The sequence below is a fragment of the Astyanax mexicanus genome, chromosome 2 (assembly GCF_023375975.1).
Source record: "Astyanax mexicanus isolate ESR-SI-001 chromosome 2, AstMex3_surface, whole genome shotgun sequence".
Classification (NCBI taxonomy): domain Eukaryota; kingdom Metazoa; phylum Chordata; class Actinopteri; order Characiformes; family Acestrorhamphidae; genus Astyanax; species Astyanax mexicanus.
In genome coordinates, this window is record NC_064409.1 from 78,456,761 (window position 1) to 78,477,195 (window position 20,435).

At 42.3% G+C, this 20,435-nt stretch overlaps 1 protein-coding gene across 1 annotated transcript in view; it reads right to left on the reverse strand.

Moving 5' to 3' along the window:
* kcnk9 (potassium channel, subfamily K, member 9) overlaps positions 1 to 8,671 on the reverse strand; it is a 123,816-nt gene extending 115,145 nt beyond the window's left edge. The window contains exon 1 of the mRNA XM_022666482.2: positions 8,006 to 8,671. Within this exon, the coding sequence (XP_022522203.2) occupies positions 8,006 to 8,453 (448 nt within the window). The 5' untranslated portion in view covers positions 8,454 to 8,671. The remainder of the gene's footprint in view (positions 1 to 8,005) is intronic.
* Between the last annotated feature and the right edge of the window lie 11,764 nt (positions 8,672 to 20,435).

Sequence of the window (20,435 nt, forward strand, 5' to 3'; positions counted from 1 at the left end):
AATCATAATAATAATAGTAGGAGAAGTAGCAGTAGTAATACTACTAGTAGTTGTAATAGTAGTAGCAGTAGTGGCATTATTAGTAGTAGAAATAGTAATATTAGTAGCCATAGAAATATATGAGTAGCATTAGTGGTAACAGTAATAGTAATAGTAGAAGTAGTAATACAAGTAATAATTATAGTAGTATAGTAGTAGTAGTAATCACACAGTAGTAGTATTAATAGTAGTAGTATCAGTGATAGCACTAGTAGTAGTAGTAGTAGTAAATGTGTTTTTCCTAAAATAATAAAAAAAATATGTTGTGCAATATATATTTATGACAACTGTTGCTTCCTTATGTTCAGAAACTTTTGCAATGATATTTTTGTGTAACTGGTTTAAATTAATTTCTAAATCTTTAATACATTTTCAGATTCCGCTGTGTTTAAACTGTAATCCAGATCAGATCAGAGCCGAGCTTCACTCTCCTGTAAATCCTGATCTGAAAGTTGTAATAAAAATGTGTTTGTTTTTAGTTTATGAAGCTGAGTTTGGTAATGAGTCATGCCGTAAGCGTGCGGTTTCACCTGCGTTTACATTTCCATTATGATGTTTGCTCTCTGAGCCGCATCGATCCATTACTCTGAAAAGCTGGGTATCGGAGGAGCGGTGAGATTATATAATACTGCGTATCACCATCAGCAATATATTACCCATAATCCTGCCTGCTCTGTTTGGCTTGGAGGATGAGCTGATCTCATATCTGTAATTAAACCTTCATTAATCATGAATTACACTCTGCACTGTGATATTTATAAGAGGAAGCGGAGGTAGTAGTGCAGAACAGAGTCATCACACACAGGAAGTGCCCTGTTTCCTTAGATTAGGAGAAGGAACAGCGTTATATATTTCAATAGTTGTGGACAAACCTTTTAATGAATGCATTCAGATAAACTTCTGGTGGGCTCCTGCCTTTTTTCATGCATTTTTCAACAAGACAGTGCACATACAGTATTACAAGAGCATGGCTGAGAAAGTAGAGGGTGTAGATACTGTAGACACTGACCAAAAATATTTATAATAATATATATGTGTATATAGTGGATGTTCAGACCAGGCTTACCGAAACGAGACATTCTAAACTAAGAACAGAGACAGTGGGATTGTATCAGTACGCTTCAGTTCATGGAACACTGGGGAACCTTCCCAGGAGTGACCGGTCGGTCGACCAAAATTACTCCAAAAGGGCATGAACAACTCATCCAGGAGGTCACAAAAGAACAACATTTAAAGAACTGCAGGATCTCACTTCTTAATTTTAACTTTAACTTATTTTATTTTTAATAGTTTTGTATTATTACTCTTTATTATATTACCTTTATATCATTTTAATTAGCCTAATTTTATTATTATTATTATTATTAATAATAATAATTTATTTTAATTATATTTTATATTTTATTCAGTTGTTTTAAATTAAAAAAAAAGATTAAATGTAGTTATTATTTTTATCCCTGTTGTTTGTAAACGTTTGGCTGCATAAAAAATGAGGGTTGCCTTTGATGTACTTCTGAGTCAAAATAAAGGTTTATTGATTGATTTATTGATAAATAGATTTTAAAAATTATATTAGTAAAGAAAACTAACGATTTTCCCCCCAAAAGGGGGAAATTGGTCATCTGTGTTTATTTGTTGAAAGGGAATATTTATCAGTATTGTCTCAGAATTGTTTATCTATCTATCTATCTATCTATCTATCTATCTATCTATCTATCTATCTATCTATCTATCTATCTATCTATCTATCTATAAATGTCTAAATAGATACAGCTCTGGAAAAAAAAAGAGATCACTTAAAAATTATGAGTTTTTTTTTATTTTACCAAATTGAAAACCTGGATTTTGAAATTGAAAACCTTGAATTTTTGCACCAGGAGTAAAGGCAAACAGTTATCCAAAAGCAGTGTGTAAGACTGGTGGAGGAGAACATGATGCCAAGATGCATGAAAACTGTGATTAAACCCAGGATTATTCCACCAAATACTGATTAAAAACTTTATAAATATGAACTTGTTTTCTTTGCATTATTTGAGGTCTGAAAGCTCTGCATCTTTTTTGTTATTTCAGCCATTTCTCATTTTCTCTATCTATCTATCTATCTATCTATCTATCTATCTATCTATCTATCTATCTATCTATCTATCTATCTATCTATCTATCTATCTATCTATCTATCTATCTATCTATCTATCTATCTATAGCATTACTATCTGGACAATTAATTTTTTTCAATTTAAATCTATCCGTCCATTAAATATTTTAACAATATGCAATAACAGTATATAATATAAATATATATAATATAATATAAATATTCTGACCTTTTTAACAGCAATTAAAAACATTAATTAAATAACACTTAAAGAACAAACAAAAAAACAACCTTTGATCATCTGTTTTGGTCAATTAAGGAGTGGCATTATTATAAAGTGACCCCAACGTCCCAACTTTCTGTTTTTTGGAATGTGTTTGAGGGCTGAAATGCTGGATTGGATGTATATTAGTAAAATAAGTGAATTTGAGCAGATAGAAGATGAAATATCTGTGTTATTTCTGTACAGTTTCTGTGTTTTTGTGGTTGTAAAGGACAGTACTGTGCTGTAGAGGATCAGAATGTGTCCTGATGAACCCTGAGCGTTACATCATCAGCAGCAGGAACGCTCTCAGACTCTCAGACGTCTCTCCTGCAGAACTCTCGCTCGGTCAGCGTCGTGGAGAACACGGCTTCTGCATTAGAGTGTTTCATTATTCAGGGTCACACTGTCCCCAACTTTACTCGTTATTTAAACCTCAGCATCAGCATAATGAGACTCGACAGCAGAGATCGGCCTCCTTCCCCAAACCCAGCCTTCACTACATTATAACAGCACATAGTAACCTACAACAGTGATCACAAAATCATTTAAAACCATGTTAAATTAAAGGTCTCATTTCAATGTTTTTTTCATCTCACTGTAAACAAAAAAACGTGAAAAAAACTGTCAAAATACTGGTAGCAGCGGCTGCCAAACAAAAACCATAAAATTCACATGCATTTTCATTAAACGTTTTACATACATACACCATTATTTAACAATTTTTCAGAGCATATTTACGATTAAATTCCGTCAATAAAGTAATTTCAATCAACATTCTTGTTTTTTTTTTAAACCAACATTTATGAATAAAATGGAAAAAAAAGTGTTAGCCCTGTTTTAGATCACTGAATTAGTGATCTCTGAAGAAAGGCAGGATTTTAGCTATTGCTCATGAATATTCATACATGCAAATAGATCGCCTCTGATTGGCTAACAGCACTGCAGAAGAGAACGCCTGCCTGCTGCCTCCCCCACAGTCAGTTTTACAGCTCTAAAACTCAAAGAACAAAATGTTTTCAGAGATACTTTAGACTTACTGTAGTTATAAAGATACAGCACTGAGTGCAGGTGTTTCATTAATGCGGCTGTTTGATTGGTGCAGGTGTTTGATTGGTGCAGGTGTTTCATTAATGCGGCTGTTTGATTGGTGCAGGTGTTTGATTGATGCAGGTGTTTGATTGATGCAGGTGTTTGATTGGTGCAGGTTATTGATTAATGCAGGTGTTTGATTGATGCAGGTTATTGATTAATGCAAGTGTTTGATTGGTGCAGGTGTTTGATTAATGCAAGTGTTTGATTGGTGCAGGTGTTTGATAAATGCAGGTGTTTGATTGGTGCAGGTGTTTGATTAATGCAGGTTATTGATAAATGCAGGTGTTTGATTAATGCAGTTTATTGATTAATGCAGGTGTTTGATAAATGCAGGTGTTTGATTGGTGCAGGTGTTTGATTAATGCAGGTTATTGATTAATGCAGGTGTTTGATAAATGCAGGTGTTTGATTGGTGCAGGTGTTTGATTAATGCAGGTTATTGATTAATGCAGGTGTTTGATAAATGCAGGTGTTTGATTGGTGCAGGTGTTTGATTAATGCAGGTTATTGATTAATGCAGGTGTTTGATAAATGCAGGTGTTTGATTGGTGCAGGTGTTTGATTAATGCAGGTTATTGATTAATGCAGGTGTTTGATAAATGCAGGTGTTTGATTGGTGCAGGTGTTTGATAAATGCAGGTGTTTGATAAATGCAGGTGTTTGATTGGTGCAGGTGTTTGATTAATGCAGGTTATTGATTAATGCAGGTGTTTGATAAATGCAGGTGTTTGATTGGTGCAGGTGTTTGATTAATGCAGGTTATTGATTAATGCAGGTGTTTGATAAATGCAGGTGTTTGATTGGTGCAGGTGTTTGAACGATGCAGGTGTTTGATGCAGGTGTTTGATTGATGCAGGTTATTGATTAATACAGGTGTTTGATTGATGTAGGTTTTTTTTAGGTTTAATCCAGGTGTTTGAAGATCTAAATGTAAAAAGTTATGTAAGCAGTTGCACACGAGCCTCACGGTGCATAATGTGTATAACATCACACACACACACACACACACACACACACACACACACAGAAACACACAGATAGAGTAACTGTACTTCAGCACCACGGACAGCACACACACTCTCCCGACGCTCACACCACTGTACCGCACGCTGGACACACACACACATACACACACACACACAACAGATACAATACCTGTAGTTCATCTGCACGCTGCGTGAGAGCACACACACACACACAGCCCGAACCAGACAGTTTACACTGAGTGTGTACGTGAGGTTCTCTCTCAGCGGTGTTAACAAGCATGTGTGTGTGTGTGTGTGTGTGTGTGTGTGTGTGTGTGTGTGTGTGTGTGTGTGTGTGTGTTTGTGTGTGTGTGTATTTTTCTCTTTTGCACAGTGATTGCACGTGTGTGTGTCTAAAATATACAGTAGTGAAGCCATGGATGCACTTGTTTTTATTACTTTGTGAGGACCATATATCTGTGTGCATGCGTTGCTGTGTTGTTTCCATGTGCTGCAGTACTGTTAACAAGATATAAGTCCTCATAATGTTAGAAAAACACCTGGCCACAGTCAACTGTTAGCTTATATACTGTAATTAGTAATGAGTGTGCTTTAAGAGGACTACATGTCCTGTATGTCCTCAGGATGATAAAAGGAGTGCTTGTTTTCAACACTTTGTGAGCACCTACACATCACACAAGTGTGGATGGGCAACACCAACCTGTTGTAGTAGTAAAAAAATGAGTCATCAGCTTGCTTGTATTTACCACTTTGTGAGCACCTTCACTATCACACAAGTGGATGGTGGTCCCCACAATGTAGCGACATGAAGCACCGACCTACTATAGTAGTAATAATTCTATAGTAGGGCTGTAGACCTGACCTATAGTATTGGACTTGTGATCGTTCTTGTTTTCATCACTTTGTGAGCACCTACAGTGTCAGACAAGTGTGTGGTGGTCTTCCCAATGTGACAACATGAAGCACCAACTTACTATAGCAGTAATGACTCTGTAGAGCTGACCTACTGGACTCATAAGTGTGCTTGTTTTCATCACTTTGTGAGCACCTACACTATGACACAAGTTGGTGGAGGGCAATACAATTGTAGCAACATGCAAAAACAGTCTGTTATGGCAACAATTACTCTAAAAGTAAGACTGTAGAGTGTTTTCTTGTTTTCATCACTTTGTGAGCACCTACAGCAACACCTTACTACTGTTAAAGTAGTAAAGAATCTATAGTATGGCTGTAGATCTGCCCTATTGTACTGGACTCATGGACTTGTTTTCATCACATTGTGAGCACCTACAGTATCACACAAGTAGGTGGACCTACAAGTATAGCCGCCTGTAAAACCTGCAATTACCCTAAAAGTAAGAATGTAGAGTGTTTTCTCGTATTCATCACTTTGTGAGTACCTACAGCAACACCAACCTGTTACAGTAATAAGGTAGAAAAAAAGGAGCCGTCAGCTTGCTTGTATTCATCACCTAGTGAGCACCTACACTATGACACAAGTATGTGGAGGGCAATACAATTATTATATAGCAACAAGCAAACAGTCTGTTACGGCAACAATTACTCTACAGCAACACCAACCTGGTATAGTAGTAATGACTCTATAGTAGGGCTGTAGAGATGCCCTGTAGTACTGGATCACTTTGTGAGCACCTACAGTATCACACACATAAATGGACCTAAAAGTATAGCAACCTGTTATAGCAACAATTACTCTAAAAGTAAGAAGGTGGGGTGTTTTCCTGTTTTCATCACCTTGCAAGTACCTACGGCAACACCAACCTGTTATAGTAGTAAAAAAATAAGGCTGTAGAGTGGTCAGTGTGCTTGTATTCATCACCTAGTGAGCACCTACACTATCACACAAGTAGGTGGAGGGCAATACAAGTATAGCAACATAGCTTGTAAAAGCAGCAATTTCTCCAAAAGTAAGACTGCAGAGTGTTTTCTCGTATTCATGACTTTGTGAGCACCTACAGCAACACCAACCTGTTACAGCAGCAATAAAGAAAAGCAAGACTGCAGAGTGTTTTCTCGTATTCATCACTTTGTGAGCACCTACACTGTCACACAAGTGGGTGGACCTACAAGTATAGCAACATGCAAAACCAGCCTGTTATGGCAACAACTACTCTATAGTAGGGATGTAGATATGCCCTGTAGTACTAGACTCATGACTGTGCTTGTTTTCGTCACTTTGTGAGCACCTACAGTATCACACAAGTAGGTGGAGATCCCTACAAGCATAGCAACATGCAAAAACAGCCTGTTATTTAGGGATTCTAGGACAACAATGGCAACAATTACTCTAAAAGTAAGACTGGAGAGTGTTTTCTCGTATTCATCACTTTGTGAGCACCTACAGTATCAGACAAGTGAGTGGAGGCAACACCAAGCTGTTATAGTAGTAAGGTAGAAAAAAGGAGTCATCAGTGTGCTTGTATTTAGCACCTAGTGAGCACCTACACTATCACTCATGCAGGTGAAGGGCTTTACAATTATAGCAACACGCAAAAACAGCCTGTTATGGCAACAATTACTCTATAGTAGGGATGTAGAGATACCCTCTAGTACTGGACTCATGAGTGTGCTTGTTTTCATCACTTTGTGAGCACCTACAGTATCACACAAGTAGCTGGAGGTCCCTACAAGTATAGCAACACGAAAAAACAGCCTGTGTTTTAAGGACAACAATGGCAACAATTACTCAAAAAGTCTCTAAAAGACTGTAGCGTGTTTTCTTGTTTTCATCACTTTGTGAGCTCCTACAGAAACACCAACCTGTTACAGTAGTAAATACACTATAGTAGGGCTGTAGAGCTTCCCTATAATACTGGACTCATGAGCTTGCTTGTTTTCATCACTTTGTGAGCACCTACAGCAACACCAACCTGTTACAGTAGTAAAGAAGACAAGTAAGGCTGTAGAGTCATCAGCTTGCTTGTATTCATCATCTAGTGAGCACCTACACTATCACACAAGTGGGTGGAGGTCAATACAAGTATAGCAACATTCAAAAACAGCCTGTGAAAGCAGCAATTACTCTAAAAGTAAGACTGTAGAGTGTTTTCTTGTATGCATCACCTAGTGAGCACCTACAGTATCACACAAGTGGGTGGAGGTCCCCACAAGTATAGCAACAAACAACACCAACCTGTTATAGTAGAAAATACTCTATAGTAAAGATGTAGAGATGCCCTGTAGTAATGGACTCATGAGCTTGCTTGTTTTCATCACTTTGTGAGCACCTACACTATCACACAAGAAGGTGGACCAACAAGTATAGAAACAATTACTCTAAAAGTAAGACTGTAGAGTGTTTTCTTGTATTCATCACTTTCTGAGCACCTACAGCAACACCAACCTGTTACAGTATTAAAGAAGACATGTAAGGCTGTAGAGTTGTCAGCGTGCTTGCATTCATCACCTAGTGAGCACCTGCAGTATCACACAAGTGGGTGGAGGTCCCCACAAGTGCATCAACACCAGCTCGAGTGTGAGTGTGTGTGAGTGCGGGTCCCCCCTCACCTATAGTGGTGATGACGGTGATGGCGAAGTAGAAGGAGCCCGCGAACTTCCACTGCACGCCCGCGCGGTGCGGCTCTGCCTCCACGATGATGCTCTCGAGCTTGCGGTAGTCGTCCTCGCTGATGTTGTACTTCCCCTGCAGCCGCTTCTCCTCCGCCTCCAGCTGCTCCTTCTCGCGCATCTCGAAGTCGCTCTCGAGCGCGTCGAACACGGCGGCGCCCACCAGCAGGTAGGTGAACGTGCAGACGATCAGGGACAGCGTCCGCACGTTCTGCCGCTTCATGGCCGCCAGCAGCCGGAGCGTGCGGCGCGCATGACCCCCGCGAGCCGGCCGAGAGCGCGCCTGGGACGAGGCTGAGGAGGATGAGGATGAGGAAGACGAGGAGGAGAGGCACGAGAGGCTGCTCGAGCGCCGTGACACGACGTGCGCGCACCAGCCAGTGGCCATCCAATTTCACACGCCACCACCACCACCACCATCCACGCGCGCTCACACACAGACTCACTCACTCACTCACACACACACTCGCGCACACACTCACACACTCACTCTCTCAATCACTCTCTCACGCGCACATATACACCTTCATCCTCTTCACAGCATCTTCAGAGGGGACGTCAGAATCCGCGTACCATCCATAAGCCGCCGTTGCGCACGTGCGGTGAAAAAACAACAACAACAAAAAACAAAAGCAAACGAAAAAAAAAAAACACCTGTGCGCGTGCACGTGCACGAGCGAAAAAGAAGGAAAAAAAAAAAAAATATATATATATATATATATATATCTGTGTGTATAGTGCGCGCGCGCGCTCCGTATATCCCCCGCGCTCCAACAACTATATACACAGCTGCTGGAAAGTTTCTCGCTCGCGCGCAGCAGCAGCAGCTCCAACCTGTTAGTAGCGCAGCAGCAGCGATGATGAGGATGCTGATGCTGCTCCCGGTCCGCGCGCGCTCTCTCTCTCCGCGCTCCGCTCTCCTTCCCCCACAATCACTCTCTCTTTCTTCTACAGCGCGTGCGAATCCCTCCCTCTATCTCTTTCTCTCTCTCTCTCTCTCTCTCTCCGTGCGCGTGAGTGAGAAAAGGTGGAAGAGCAAGAGGAGGATGAGTCCCCCCAACTGATGATGATGATTTCAGCTGTGCGCACGCGGGCGTGAGAGAGAGCGCGTGAGAGCGTTTGGAGCCTTTCTCACGCGCGCGCTCTCTCTCTCTCAATTTCTCGCACGTTCTCACTCCTTCTCTGTCTGTGATCTCTGGCTTTTTTTCTACAATCAGTTTTTCTCCTTTTCCACTCTTTCTTTCTTTCTTTCTTTCTTTCTTTTTTCTCTCCCTCTGTCTTCCTTCTCAGCCTTTTTGCTGTTTCTCATGCTGTTGCTCTCACAATCTCTCTCACTTTCGTTCTTATTCTATAGTTTCTTGCTGTTTCTTATTCTATTTCTCACTATCTCTCTCTTTTTTAAATTTTGATTCTGTTTCTTTCACTCTGTCTCTCCATGTATATTTTGCTCTGTCTCCCTGTTTCTGTATATTTTGTTTTGTCTCTCACTTATATTTCTCCCTTAATGACTTTTGATCTCACTGTTGCTCACTCTGTCTCTCAATTTATCGCTCTTTCTCTTACCCTCTATGTCTGTCATCTCTCTATTTCTCTACAATCAGTTTTTATTTCTTTTTCCACTCTTTCTTTCTCTCTCCCTCTGTCTTCCTCTCATTTCCTCTGTTTCTCATGCTTTTGCTCTCACTATCGTTCTTATTTATGTTCTGATTCTATGATTCTATGTTTCTCTCACTCTGTCTCTCTATGTATATTTTGCTCTTTCTCCATGTTTCTGTATTTTGTTTTGTCTCTCACTTATATTTCTCCCTTAATGAATGTTGATCTCACTGTTGCTCACTCCCCCCTTTTTACTTACTTTTTCTGTATCTATATGTTGCTATTTTATTCTCATTCTATGTTTCTCTTCTCTCTGTCTGTATTTTTCTCTGTCTTGTTTTATCTCTCCCTATCTCTCTGTTTCTTTATTTTTTGTTGGCTTATCTTTTCTTTCTCTCTTCCTCAGTCTTTTAGCTGTTTCTCATGTTGTTGCTCTCACTACCTTTTTCTCTTTTATTCTCATTTTATACATTTCTCTCTTCTTTCTCTTTAGCTCACTGTCTGTCTATATGTATCTGTTTCTTTATTTTTTGCTCTCCTTCACTGCCTGTGGATCTACTCACTCTGTTTTCTCTCATCTCTCGCTATTTCTCTACAATCAGTTTTTCTCACTTTTTCTGACACTTTTTTATCACTCCCTGTCTTTCCCTTAGTCTTTTTGCTATTTCTCATGCTGTTGCTTTCACTATCTGTCTCTTTCATTTTCATTATGTTTCTTTTCTCCCTCTTTCTCTCACTCCATCTATATTTTGCTCTGTTTTCTTCTCTCTCCCTTATTTTATTTTTTTCCTTGTCTCCATTTTTCACTGTCTCAATTTTTCTTTATCCCTAACTGCCTGTGAATCTACTCACTCTCTCCCCTTTTCTGTCTGTCATCTTTCACTTTTTCTCTACAAATCAGTTTACTTACTTTTCCAATATTTATTTTTCTCTCTATCTTTCTCTTCAATTTTTTTACTGTTTCTAATGTTGCTGCTCTCACTGTCTGTTTCTCTTTTATTCTCATTATCTGTTTCTCATCATGTCTTATCTCTGTATTACTCACTCTTTCTTTCTCACTGTTTTTATCTCTCATTTTAGCTCAATTTTTCATGCTGCCTGTCAGGATTAGACCCAGGCAGAGAGACGAGGAGGCGGACGTAAACACAGGTAAGGTGAATTTATTAAATAAATATAAATAAACAAATAAACAAAGAACAGCGAAACAAACCAAAATAAACTAGGGAGACTAGAGAACATAAATAAAACAAACAAGAGATAATAAGAATAACTAAACAGGGAGTAAACTAGGGAACTAGAAACAAACAGAGATAAACACTAAACAAGGACCTAGGGCAATGACAAATGAAACACGGAGAGGCTAAGAAAACGCAGAGAGAGACAGAAAAACGCAGAGAGACAGACAACGGGGGACAGTGCAAAGACCGACACGGACAGGTGACAGAGGAAAGCTATATAACTAAACAGGAAACACACTGGGAGTGGAAACACCTGGGGAAGGGGTGGAGCTACAAATGAGACATGAGGTAATGGAAAATTACAGGCAGAACACAGGGGCACGGGTCACGTGGGACAATACAGGCACGAGGACAGACAGGAAACAGGATCAGGCGTGACAGAAACCTCCCCCTAAACGCGCAGCTCCCGAGGCGCGTAAAAACAAACCCCGGGGGCTGGCGGCAGGGAGAGGCCGGGGAAAACAGGAGACCGAACGGGAGACTGGACAGGGAACTGGACAGGAGATGGAGATAGGACAGGGGACAGAGACTGGACGGGGAACGGACACTGGACGGGGAACTGGACAGGTGACGGAGACTGAACGGGGAACGGAGACTGGACGGGGAACTGGACAGGTGACGGAGACTGGACGGGGAACTGGACAGGTGACGGAGACTGGACGGGGAACCGGACAGGTGACGGAGACTGGACGGGGAACCGGACAGGTGACGGAGACTGGACGGGGAACTGGACAGGTGACGGAGACTGGACATGAGACAGAGACTGGACGGGACCGGACATGGGAACAGGGACAAGAACATTGACGGGGACGGAAACAAACACAGTAACAGGGACAGGAACAGAGAAACCACCGGGGACAGGAACTGGAACACTCACAGATACAGGGACCAGGACAGGGAGAGACAGGGGGACCAAAAACATAGGTGGGTGCCCAGGACTGGCAAAAGTCTGTGGGGACAGCCTGGGCACATAACTGGGGGCAAAGTCAGGAGGCCTTGGAGCAGGCCTGGAAATACGGGGCCTTGGAACAAACATAGTTCTGGGAGCTGCAGGTGCTTGAGCTGGTGCTGGAGCAGCTGGGACTGCTGGTGCTGGAGCAGCTGGGACTGCTGGTGCTGGAGCAGCTGGGACTGCTGGTGCTGGAGCAGCTGGGACTGCTGGTGCCGGAGCTGGAGCAGCTGGGACTGCTGGTGCCGGAGCTGGAGCAGCTGGGACTGCTGGGGCTTGAGCTGGAGCAGCTGGGACTGCTGGGGCTTGAGCTGGAGCAGCTGGGACTGCTGGGGCTTGGGAGAGCGGCGCGGCCGCCGCTGAAGTCTCGGAGAGCGGCGCGGCCGCCGCTGAAGTCTCGGAGAGCGGCGCGGCCGCCGCTGCAGTCTGTGAGCGCGGCGCGGCCGCCGCTGAAGTCTCGGGGAGCGGCGCGGCCGCCGCTGCAGTCTGTGAGCGCGGCGCGGCCGCCGCTGAAGTCTCGGGGAGCGGCGCGGCCGCCGCTGAAATCTCGGAGAGCGGCGCGGCCGCCGCTGAAATCTCGGAGAGCGGCGCTGCCGCCGCTGCAGTCTGGGAGAGCGGCGTGGCCGCCGCTAAAGTCTCGAAGAGCGGCGCGGCCGCCGCTGAAATCTCGGAGAGCGGCGCGGCCGCCGCTGAAATCTCGGAGAGCGGCGCGGCCGCCGCTTGTATCATGGGGTGCAGCGCCTCAGACGCGTGCTTCACCGGGCGTGGCATGAAGAGATCCGCTGCAGCACTGGAGCCCGAAGCTGCGGGTGAAGTAAAAACCCGGACTGGATTCCTACTCTCTCGTGCAGAGTCCGGCGTGAGGAGCGCGGGGAAAGTCTTTGCCCGCGGCTGGCTCGCCGCGCAGGGGGTCTCGGAGCGCGATTCCACTGCCACCGCGGGAATCACGGGCTGCGGTTCGGCTGCCACCGCGAAAGACACAGAGCGCGGATCGGCAGCTACCGCGGGAGGAAGGAGCGGCTGGCGGGCTGGTGCAGGAGGGCAGTCCTCAAACTCCTCTTCACTGGATGCAGGTGTGAGGAGATCGGAGTAGTCCCAGGAATAGGACTCCTCACAGCCTGCATCCATGCCACCCCCGTCCTCGTCGGGGCGAGGATCGAGGCTGACCGCACACAGCCCTAGCGCCCCCCCAAGAAAATCCTCCCCGGAAACGGGCTCCTCCTCCGGCTGGCGGGACCCCTTAAAACGTCTACCCCGAGGCCTGCGGCGTCCTTGGGGCCTCGGGGATTCCAACGCCGGAGTCCCGAATGGAGCATGGCGGATCGCCATCCTGGAGCCAGTCAACGGGCTCCCCTCGTGGGTCTCGGTGGGCGCCACTGCAGCTGGGCTGACGGGCTCCAACCCGAGGAAAGGCGCTGGGAGCGGGTCATCTCCCCGGATTTGCTCGGCGAGGAGGCGGAGATACTCCAGGTCCGCCTTCCGAGCAGCATACCACTGGTTTATGTCCATTTGGTCGGTCTTTTTGTCAGGATTAGACCCAGGCAGAGAGACGAGGAGGCGGACGTAAACACAGGTAAGGTGAATTTATTAAATAAATATAAATAAACAAATAAACAAAGAACAGCGAAACAAACCAAAATAAACTAGGGAGACTAGAGAACATAAATAAAACAAACAAGAGATAATAAGAATAACTAAACAGGGAGTAAACTAGGGAACTAGAAACAAACAGAGATAAACACTAAACAAGGACCTAGGGCAATGACAAATGAAACACGGAGAGGCTAAGAAAACGCAGAGAGAGACAGAAAAACGCAGAGAGACAGACAACGGGGGACAGTGCAAAGACCGACACGGACAGGTGACAGAGGAAAGCTATATAACTAGACAGGAAACACACTGGGAGTGGAAACACCTGGGGAAGGGGTGGAGCTACAAATGAGACATGAGGTAATGGAAAATTACAGGCAGAACACAGGGGCACGGGTCACGTGGGACAATACAGGCACGAGGACAGACAGGAAACAGGATCAGGCGTGACACTGCCTTATTATGTCTTTTTCTGTCTCTCACGCTGTATCTACCTCTCTATCTATTTCTAGTCTCATTTTCTCTCACTCTGTATATGTATTTATCTATTTCTCACTCTAACATATTTTTCTCACTCTGTATATTGGTGTCTATTTCTCACTCTCTTTCTCTCTCACTCTGTCTCATTTTATTTCTCTATATTTCTCAGTTTGTCTATTTCTCTCTATTTCTCACTCTGTCTCAACCACTAAGACTATATGTCTATGTCTGTACCACTAGACTATATTTCTTACTCTGTATCTTTATCTCTGACTTTTCTATTATTTTTTCTCTATTGTCTTGCTCTCCTTTTCTCTCTATTTCTCGTTTAAGATTGAAAATATAAAATGCGAGCTTTGTGGAGAAAAAGACTGAGCAACCCTTCGTCCTTCATCTAAAGAGCTGGTATTTACTGTAGTCCAGCAGAGCATTAGCATGTGTAATAAGGGGCGGGTTCAGCAGGGACCCCAGCAGCAGCAGCAGGATTAAACAGGCTCAAAGCCTCATGGGAAAATTCCTGACACGGCACAGAACGTTTCCAATAATGTGGCCACTAAGTAGACATACAATGTAGATGTTTCCAATAATGTGGCCAATGAGTACACATACAATGTAGGTGTTTCCAATAATGTGGCCACTAAGGAGACGTACAATGTAGATGTTTCCAATAATGTGGCCAATGAGTACACATACAATGTAGGTGTTTCCAATAATGTGGCCACTAAGGAGACGTACAATGTAGATGTTTTCAATAATGTGGCCACTAAATAGACGTACAATGTAGATGTTTCCAATAATGTGGCCACTAAATAGACATACAGTGTAGATGTTTCCAATAATGTGGCCACTAAATAGACGTACAATGTAGATGTTTCCAATAATGTGGCCACTGAGTAAATGCACAATGTACCTATTTCCAATAATGTGTCCACTAAGTAGACGTACAATGTAGGTGTTTCCAATAATGTGGCCACTAAGTAGACAAACAATGTAGGTGTTTCCAATAATGTGGCCACTGAGTAAATGCACAATGTACCTGTTTCCAATAATGTGTCCACTAAGTAGACGTACAATGTAGGTGTTTCCAATAATGTGGCCAATGAGTACACATACAATGTAGGTGTTTCCAATAATGTGGCCACTGAGTAAATGCACAATGTACCTGTTTCCAATAATGTGGCCACTAAGGAGACGTACAATGTAGGTGTTTCCAATAATGTGGCCACTAAGTAGACAAACAATGTAGGTGTTTCCAATAATATGGCCACTGAGTAGACAAACAATGTAGGTGTTTCCAATAATGTGGCCACTAAGTAGACATACAGTGTAGGAGTTTCCAATAATATGGCCACTAAGTACACGTACAATGTAGGTGTTTCCAATAATGTGGCCACTAAATAGACATACATTGTAGGTGTTTCCAATAAAGTGGCCAAAAAGTGTTGCTTTCCAATAATGTGATCACAAAGTAGACATAGTTTCCAATAAAGTGGCCAGTGAGTGGAAGCTCAAGGTGTATTGCATGTGTTTCCAATAAAGTGGCCACTGAATAGACAGATAGTGTAGGTGTTTCCAATAAAACAGTGGGTTGAGTAGATGTACAAGGTGAGTGTTGGATTGAAGGTGTTATGTAGGTGTTTCTGTAGGTGTTTCCAATAAAGTGGCCATTACTTAGATGATGAAGGTTGGTGTTTCCAATAATGTGGCCTCTGAGTAGATATACCCCTAAGTCCTGAGATATATGCCCTGAGTTGAAATATAGGGTGGGTGTTGGGTTGGAGGTGTTCTGTAGGGGTTTCTGTAGGTGTTTCTAATGAAGTGGCCATTAAAAAGATTGTACAAGGTTGGTGTTTCCAATAATGTGGCCACTGGGTTGACCGTCAAAGTGGGTGTTTCCAGTAATGTAGCCAAAAAGTGTTGTTTTCCAATAATGTGACCACTAAGTAGACAAGGTGTACTGTAGGTATTTTCAATAATATGGCCTCTGAATAGATATACAGAGTAGGTGATTCCAATATGGTATAGTGGCCATGAGTAGACGTACAGTGTGGGTGTTGGGTTGGAGGTGTTATGTAGGGGTTTCTGTAGTTGTTTCCAATAAAGTGGCCATTAATATGATGTAGAAGGTTGGTGTTTCCAATAAAGTGTCCACTGAGTAGATGTACAATGTAGGTGTTTCCAATAAAGTGGCTACTAAGTAGATATACAGAGTAGGTGTTTCCAATGTGGTACAGTGGCCTTAAATAGACGTATAGGATGGGTGTTGAGTTGGAGGTGTACTGTAGGTGTTTCCAATAAAGTGGCCATTATTAAGATGTAGAAGGTTGGTGTTTCCAATAATGTGGCCACTGGGTTGACCATTAAAGTGGGTGTTTCCAATAATGTGGCCACTAAGTAGACGTACAATGTACAATGTAGGCACAAGGTACTGTACTGTAGGTGTTTCCACGGTAATAAAGTGGAGGTTTCTAATAAAGTGGCCACTTAATAGACAGACAGTGTAGGTGTTTCCAATAATGTGGCCTCTGAGTAGATATACAGAGTAGGTGTTTCTAATGTGGTACAGTGGCTCCGAGTAGACATGTTGGTTAGAAGGTGTTATATAGTGTTTTTGTAGGTGTTTCTGTAGGTGTTTCCAATAAAGTGGGCTTTAATTATATGTAGAAGGTTGGTGTTTCCAATAAATTGACCTCTGAATAGACAGACAATGTAGGTGTTTCCAATAATGTAGCCTCTGAGTAGATATACAGAGTAGGTGTTTCCAATATGGTACAGTGGCCTTGAGTAGACGTATAGGGTGGGTGTTTGGTTGGAGGTGTACTGTAGGGGTTTCTGTAGGTGTTTCCAATAAAGTGGCCATTAATACGATGTAGAAGGTTGGTGTTTCCAATAAATTGGCCTCTGAATAGACAGTCAATGTAGGTGTTTCCAATAATGTGGTCTCTGAGTAAATATACAGAGCAGGTGTTTCTAATGTGGTACATTGGCTCTGAGTAGACATGTTGGATAGAAGGTGTTATATAGGTGTTTCTGTAGGTGTTTCCAATAAAGTAGGCTTTAATTATATGTAGAAGGTTGGTGTTTCCAATAAATTGACCTCTGAATAGACAGACAATGTAGGTGTTTCCAATAATGTGGCCTCTGAGTAGATATACAGAGTAGGTGTTTCCAATATGGTACAGTGGCCTTGAGTAGACGTATAGGGTGGGTGTTTGGTTGGAGGTGTACTGTAGGGGTTTCCAATAAAGTGGCCATTAATAAGATGTAGAAGGTTGGTGTTTCCAATAAAGTGGCCTCTGAATAGATGTACACTGTAGGTGTTTCCAATAATGTGGCCTCTGAGTAGATATACAGAGCAGGTGTTTCTAATGTGGTACAGTGGCTCTGAGTAGACATGTTGGATAGAAGGTGTTATATAGGTGTTTCTGTAGGTGTTTCTGTAGGTGTTTCCAATAAAGTGGGCTTTAATTATATGAGAAGGTTGGTGTTTTCAATAAATTGGCCACTAAATCAATGTAGGTGTTTCCAATAATGTGGCCTCTGAGTAGATATACAGTGTAAGTGTTTCTAATATAGACCTGTTCGATTGAAGGTGTTCTATAGGTGTTTCTGTAGGTGCTTCCAATAAAGTGAGCTTTAATTAGATGTAGAAGGTTGGTGTTTCCAATAAATTGGCCACTGAATAGACAGACAGTGTAGGTGTTTCCAATAATGTGGCCTCTGAGTAGGTGTTTCTAATGTGGTACAGTGGCTCCGAGTAGACATGTTGGATAGAAGGTGTTATATAGGTGTTTCTCTAGGTGTTTCCAATAAAGTGGGCATTAATTAGATGTAGAAGGTTGGTGTTTCCAATAATGTGGCCGCAGCGAGTGTGTATTCTCTTTGAACAGGGAAATAAAGGCTAATGTTTTTGGCTAAAGGAGCAGTGCTAAACAGCGCTGACTCATCTCGTATTTATCAGGCAGCATCAACAAACCCCTCACAACCGTCACATCGCTGGCACGCCGGCGTATTATAATAGCATGCGTCGCTAAGCATTATGAATTTGTGTTTGTGGCTGAAGCATACGCCGGCGCCGCGCTGTGAAATGCTAAACGGAGACGAGCGAGCGGAGTGAATGAGGTGGCTTGGCGTCGAGGCTGCTCAGCGTTTGAACCGCAGTTATGTTTAGCTTCATTTTCTCACATTTCAGTCCCTCCCCTCGTCCTCCACAACACCCACCCACACACCGAGTATTTCTGGATGTGTGAACGAGAGAACGAGGGAAAGAGAGAGAGAGAGAGTGATGAGAAATTATCTCAGCCTGATTTATTATCATTCACAGCGCAGTCAGAAGGTCAAAAGGTCGCTAGCGGGAGAAAATGATGGCTAACGTTTTACTTTAATACAGTTTGTATTAAACGAAATCCCAGCAGCCCGCGCTGATCGATCGGTCCCAGTTAACCTCCTCCCCCCATCCAGCAGCACAGACTGGGTACGGATTAGACCCCCAGTTAACAGGCTCTGATCCCATACCTTCACTGGAAGCTCCTGGAGTTTTTAATCAATAGACATAATAAGCTTCATCACCGCTTCCCACAACCCGTGCCTGAACTGCTAAACTGTATTTCTGCCTTTCACTTTCCTAAATACTAAACTCACAAACTGATACAACAATACAACTGACAAACAATACATTTAACAATCTATAGAGCACCAGTCAACTTTGCATCACACAGCGTGTTTTAGTATTGTGACGGCGCAAAAATACACCTTGTGCAGCTCAAAACGTGCAAAAGGCATGAACTAACTTTCTTAATTAATCAAGGGTGTGGTTAATTTTGGGCGTAAGATGAAATAAACCAATCAGTGTGCCAGTTCTTAATCCCCTTTAAGAACCAGGTGAGCTCTGACTTTGGCGTGTTTGTATCTTAACAGTGTGGTGCTTTTTTGTGCGTCTCAGCAGAGACAGATACTGACCTGCTTGTTCACACTGTGAAGAAACACCAGCAGCTCATTTAAGAGAACAGTAATGTTATTTTATTATTTATTCTGTTTATTGTTGATTTAAAAGTCGGGTTTGGGCACACCTATAGGAATGGACTCTGAAGATAGGCTGTTGGCTGTTGTCAGGGTTTTAATCAGTCAGTGGAACTCCTGTATTTTCCACCAACAAAACATATTGAAACACACAAGAAATTTACCTGAACACACCTCACTTCCAGACCACCACACCCATCAGTGTAGATTTATTCCTAAACTCTGACGCTATTTTAAAGGTGCAGTGAAAACTGGCTGTTGACGGGGTGTAAGATAGTAAAGAGCATCAGTATGCGCCTTGCTACAAAAAGGCTTTCCAGGAATATCTCAGCGATATATATATACAGTATATATATTTCCACTTTTTGCATTTTTGTATCAATGATTTATGTTTTGATTCATTCCACTCAAAAACCTGACAACTGAAAAAACTGAAAGCCCAATATTTCAATAATATGTTTGTTCACAATAAGCATCTGTATACAGTACAGGCCAAATGTTTGGACACACCTTCTCTTTTTCAATGCGTTTCTTTATTTTCATGACTATTTATATTGTAGATTCTCACTGAAGCATCAAAACTATGAATGAACACATGTGGAGTTTTTTGAGCTGTCCTCCACAGTCACCGGACCTGAACCCAATCCAGATCCAGGTTTGGGGTGAGCTGGAGCACAGAGTGAAGAAGGCAAAGGAGCAACAAGTGCTAATAAACACCTCTGGGAACTCCTTCCTTCCTTCAAGACTGTTGGAAAACTCATCAACTTCATTTCAGGTGGCCACCTCTTGAAGCTCATTGAGAGAATGATGCCAAGAGTGTGCAAAGCAGTAATCAGAGCAAAGGGTGGCTGTTTTGAAGAAACTAAAATATAAAACATGTTTTCACTTATTTCACCTCATAACTCCACATGTGTTCATTCATAGTTTTGATGCTTCAGTGAGAATCTACAATATAAATAGTAATAAAATAAAGAAAACACATTGAAAAAGAGAAGGTGTCCAAACTTTTGGCCTGTACTGTACATATACTGGTGCATCTCTATAAATTAGACTATAATTTAAAAAGTTACTTTATTTCAGTAATTGAGTTTCAAAGGTGAAACTTATATATTATATAGATGTATTAAACACAGAGTGATCTATTTTAAGTGTTTATTTCTTTTATTGTTGATGATTATGAATTACAGCCAATAAAAACCCCAAAAATCAGTGTATCGGAAAATTTTAATATTATATAAGACCAATGTGTGCCAAGTCCTGCTGGAAAATGAAATCGGTATTTCCATAAAAGTTGTCAGCAGAGGGAAGCATGAAGTGCTGTAAGATTTTGTGGGAAACTTACAACTTTTATGGAGATGCAGATTTCATTTTCCAGCAGGACTTGGCACACTGCCCACACTGACAAAAGTACCAAATGGTCTTACTTTATATAATATTCTAATTTTCTTAGATTTTCTTAGTTTTTTATTTGGCTGTAAGCCATAATTAATGTGTTTAA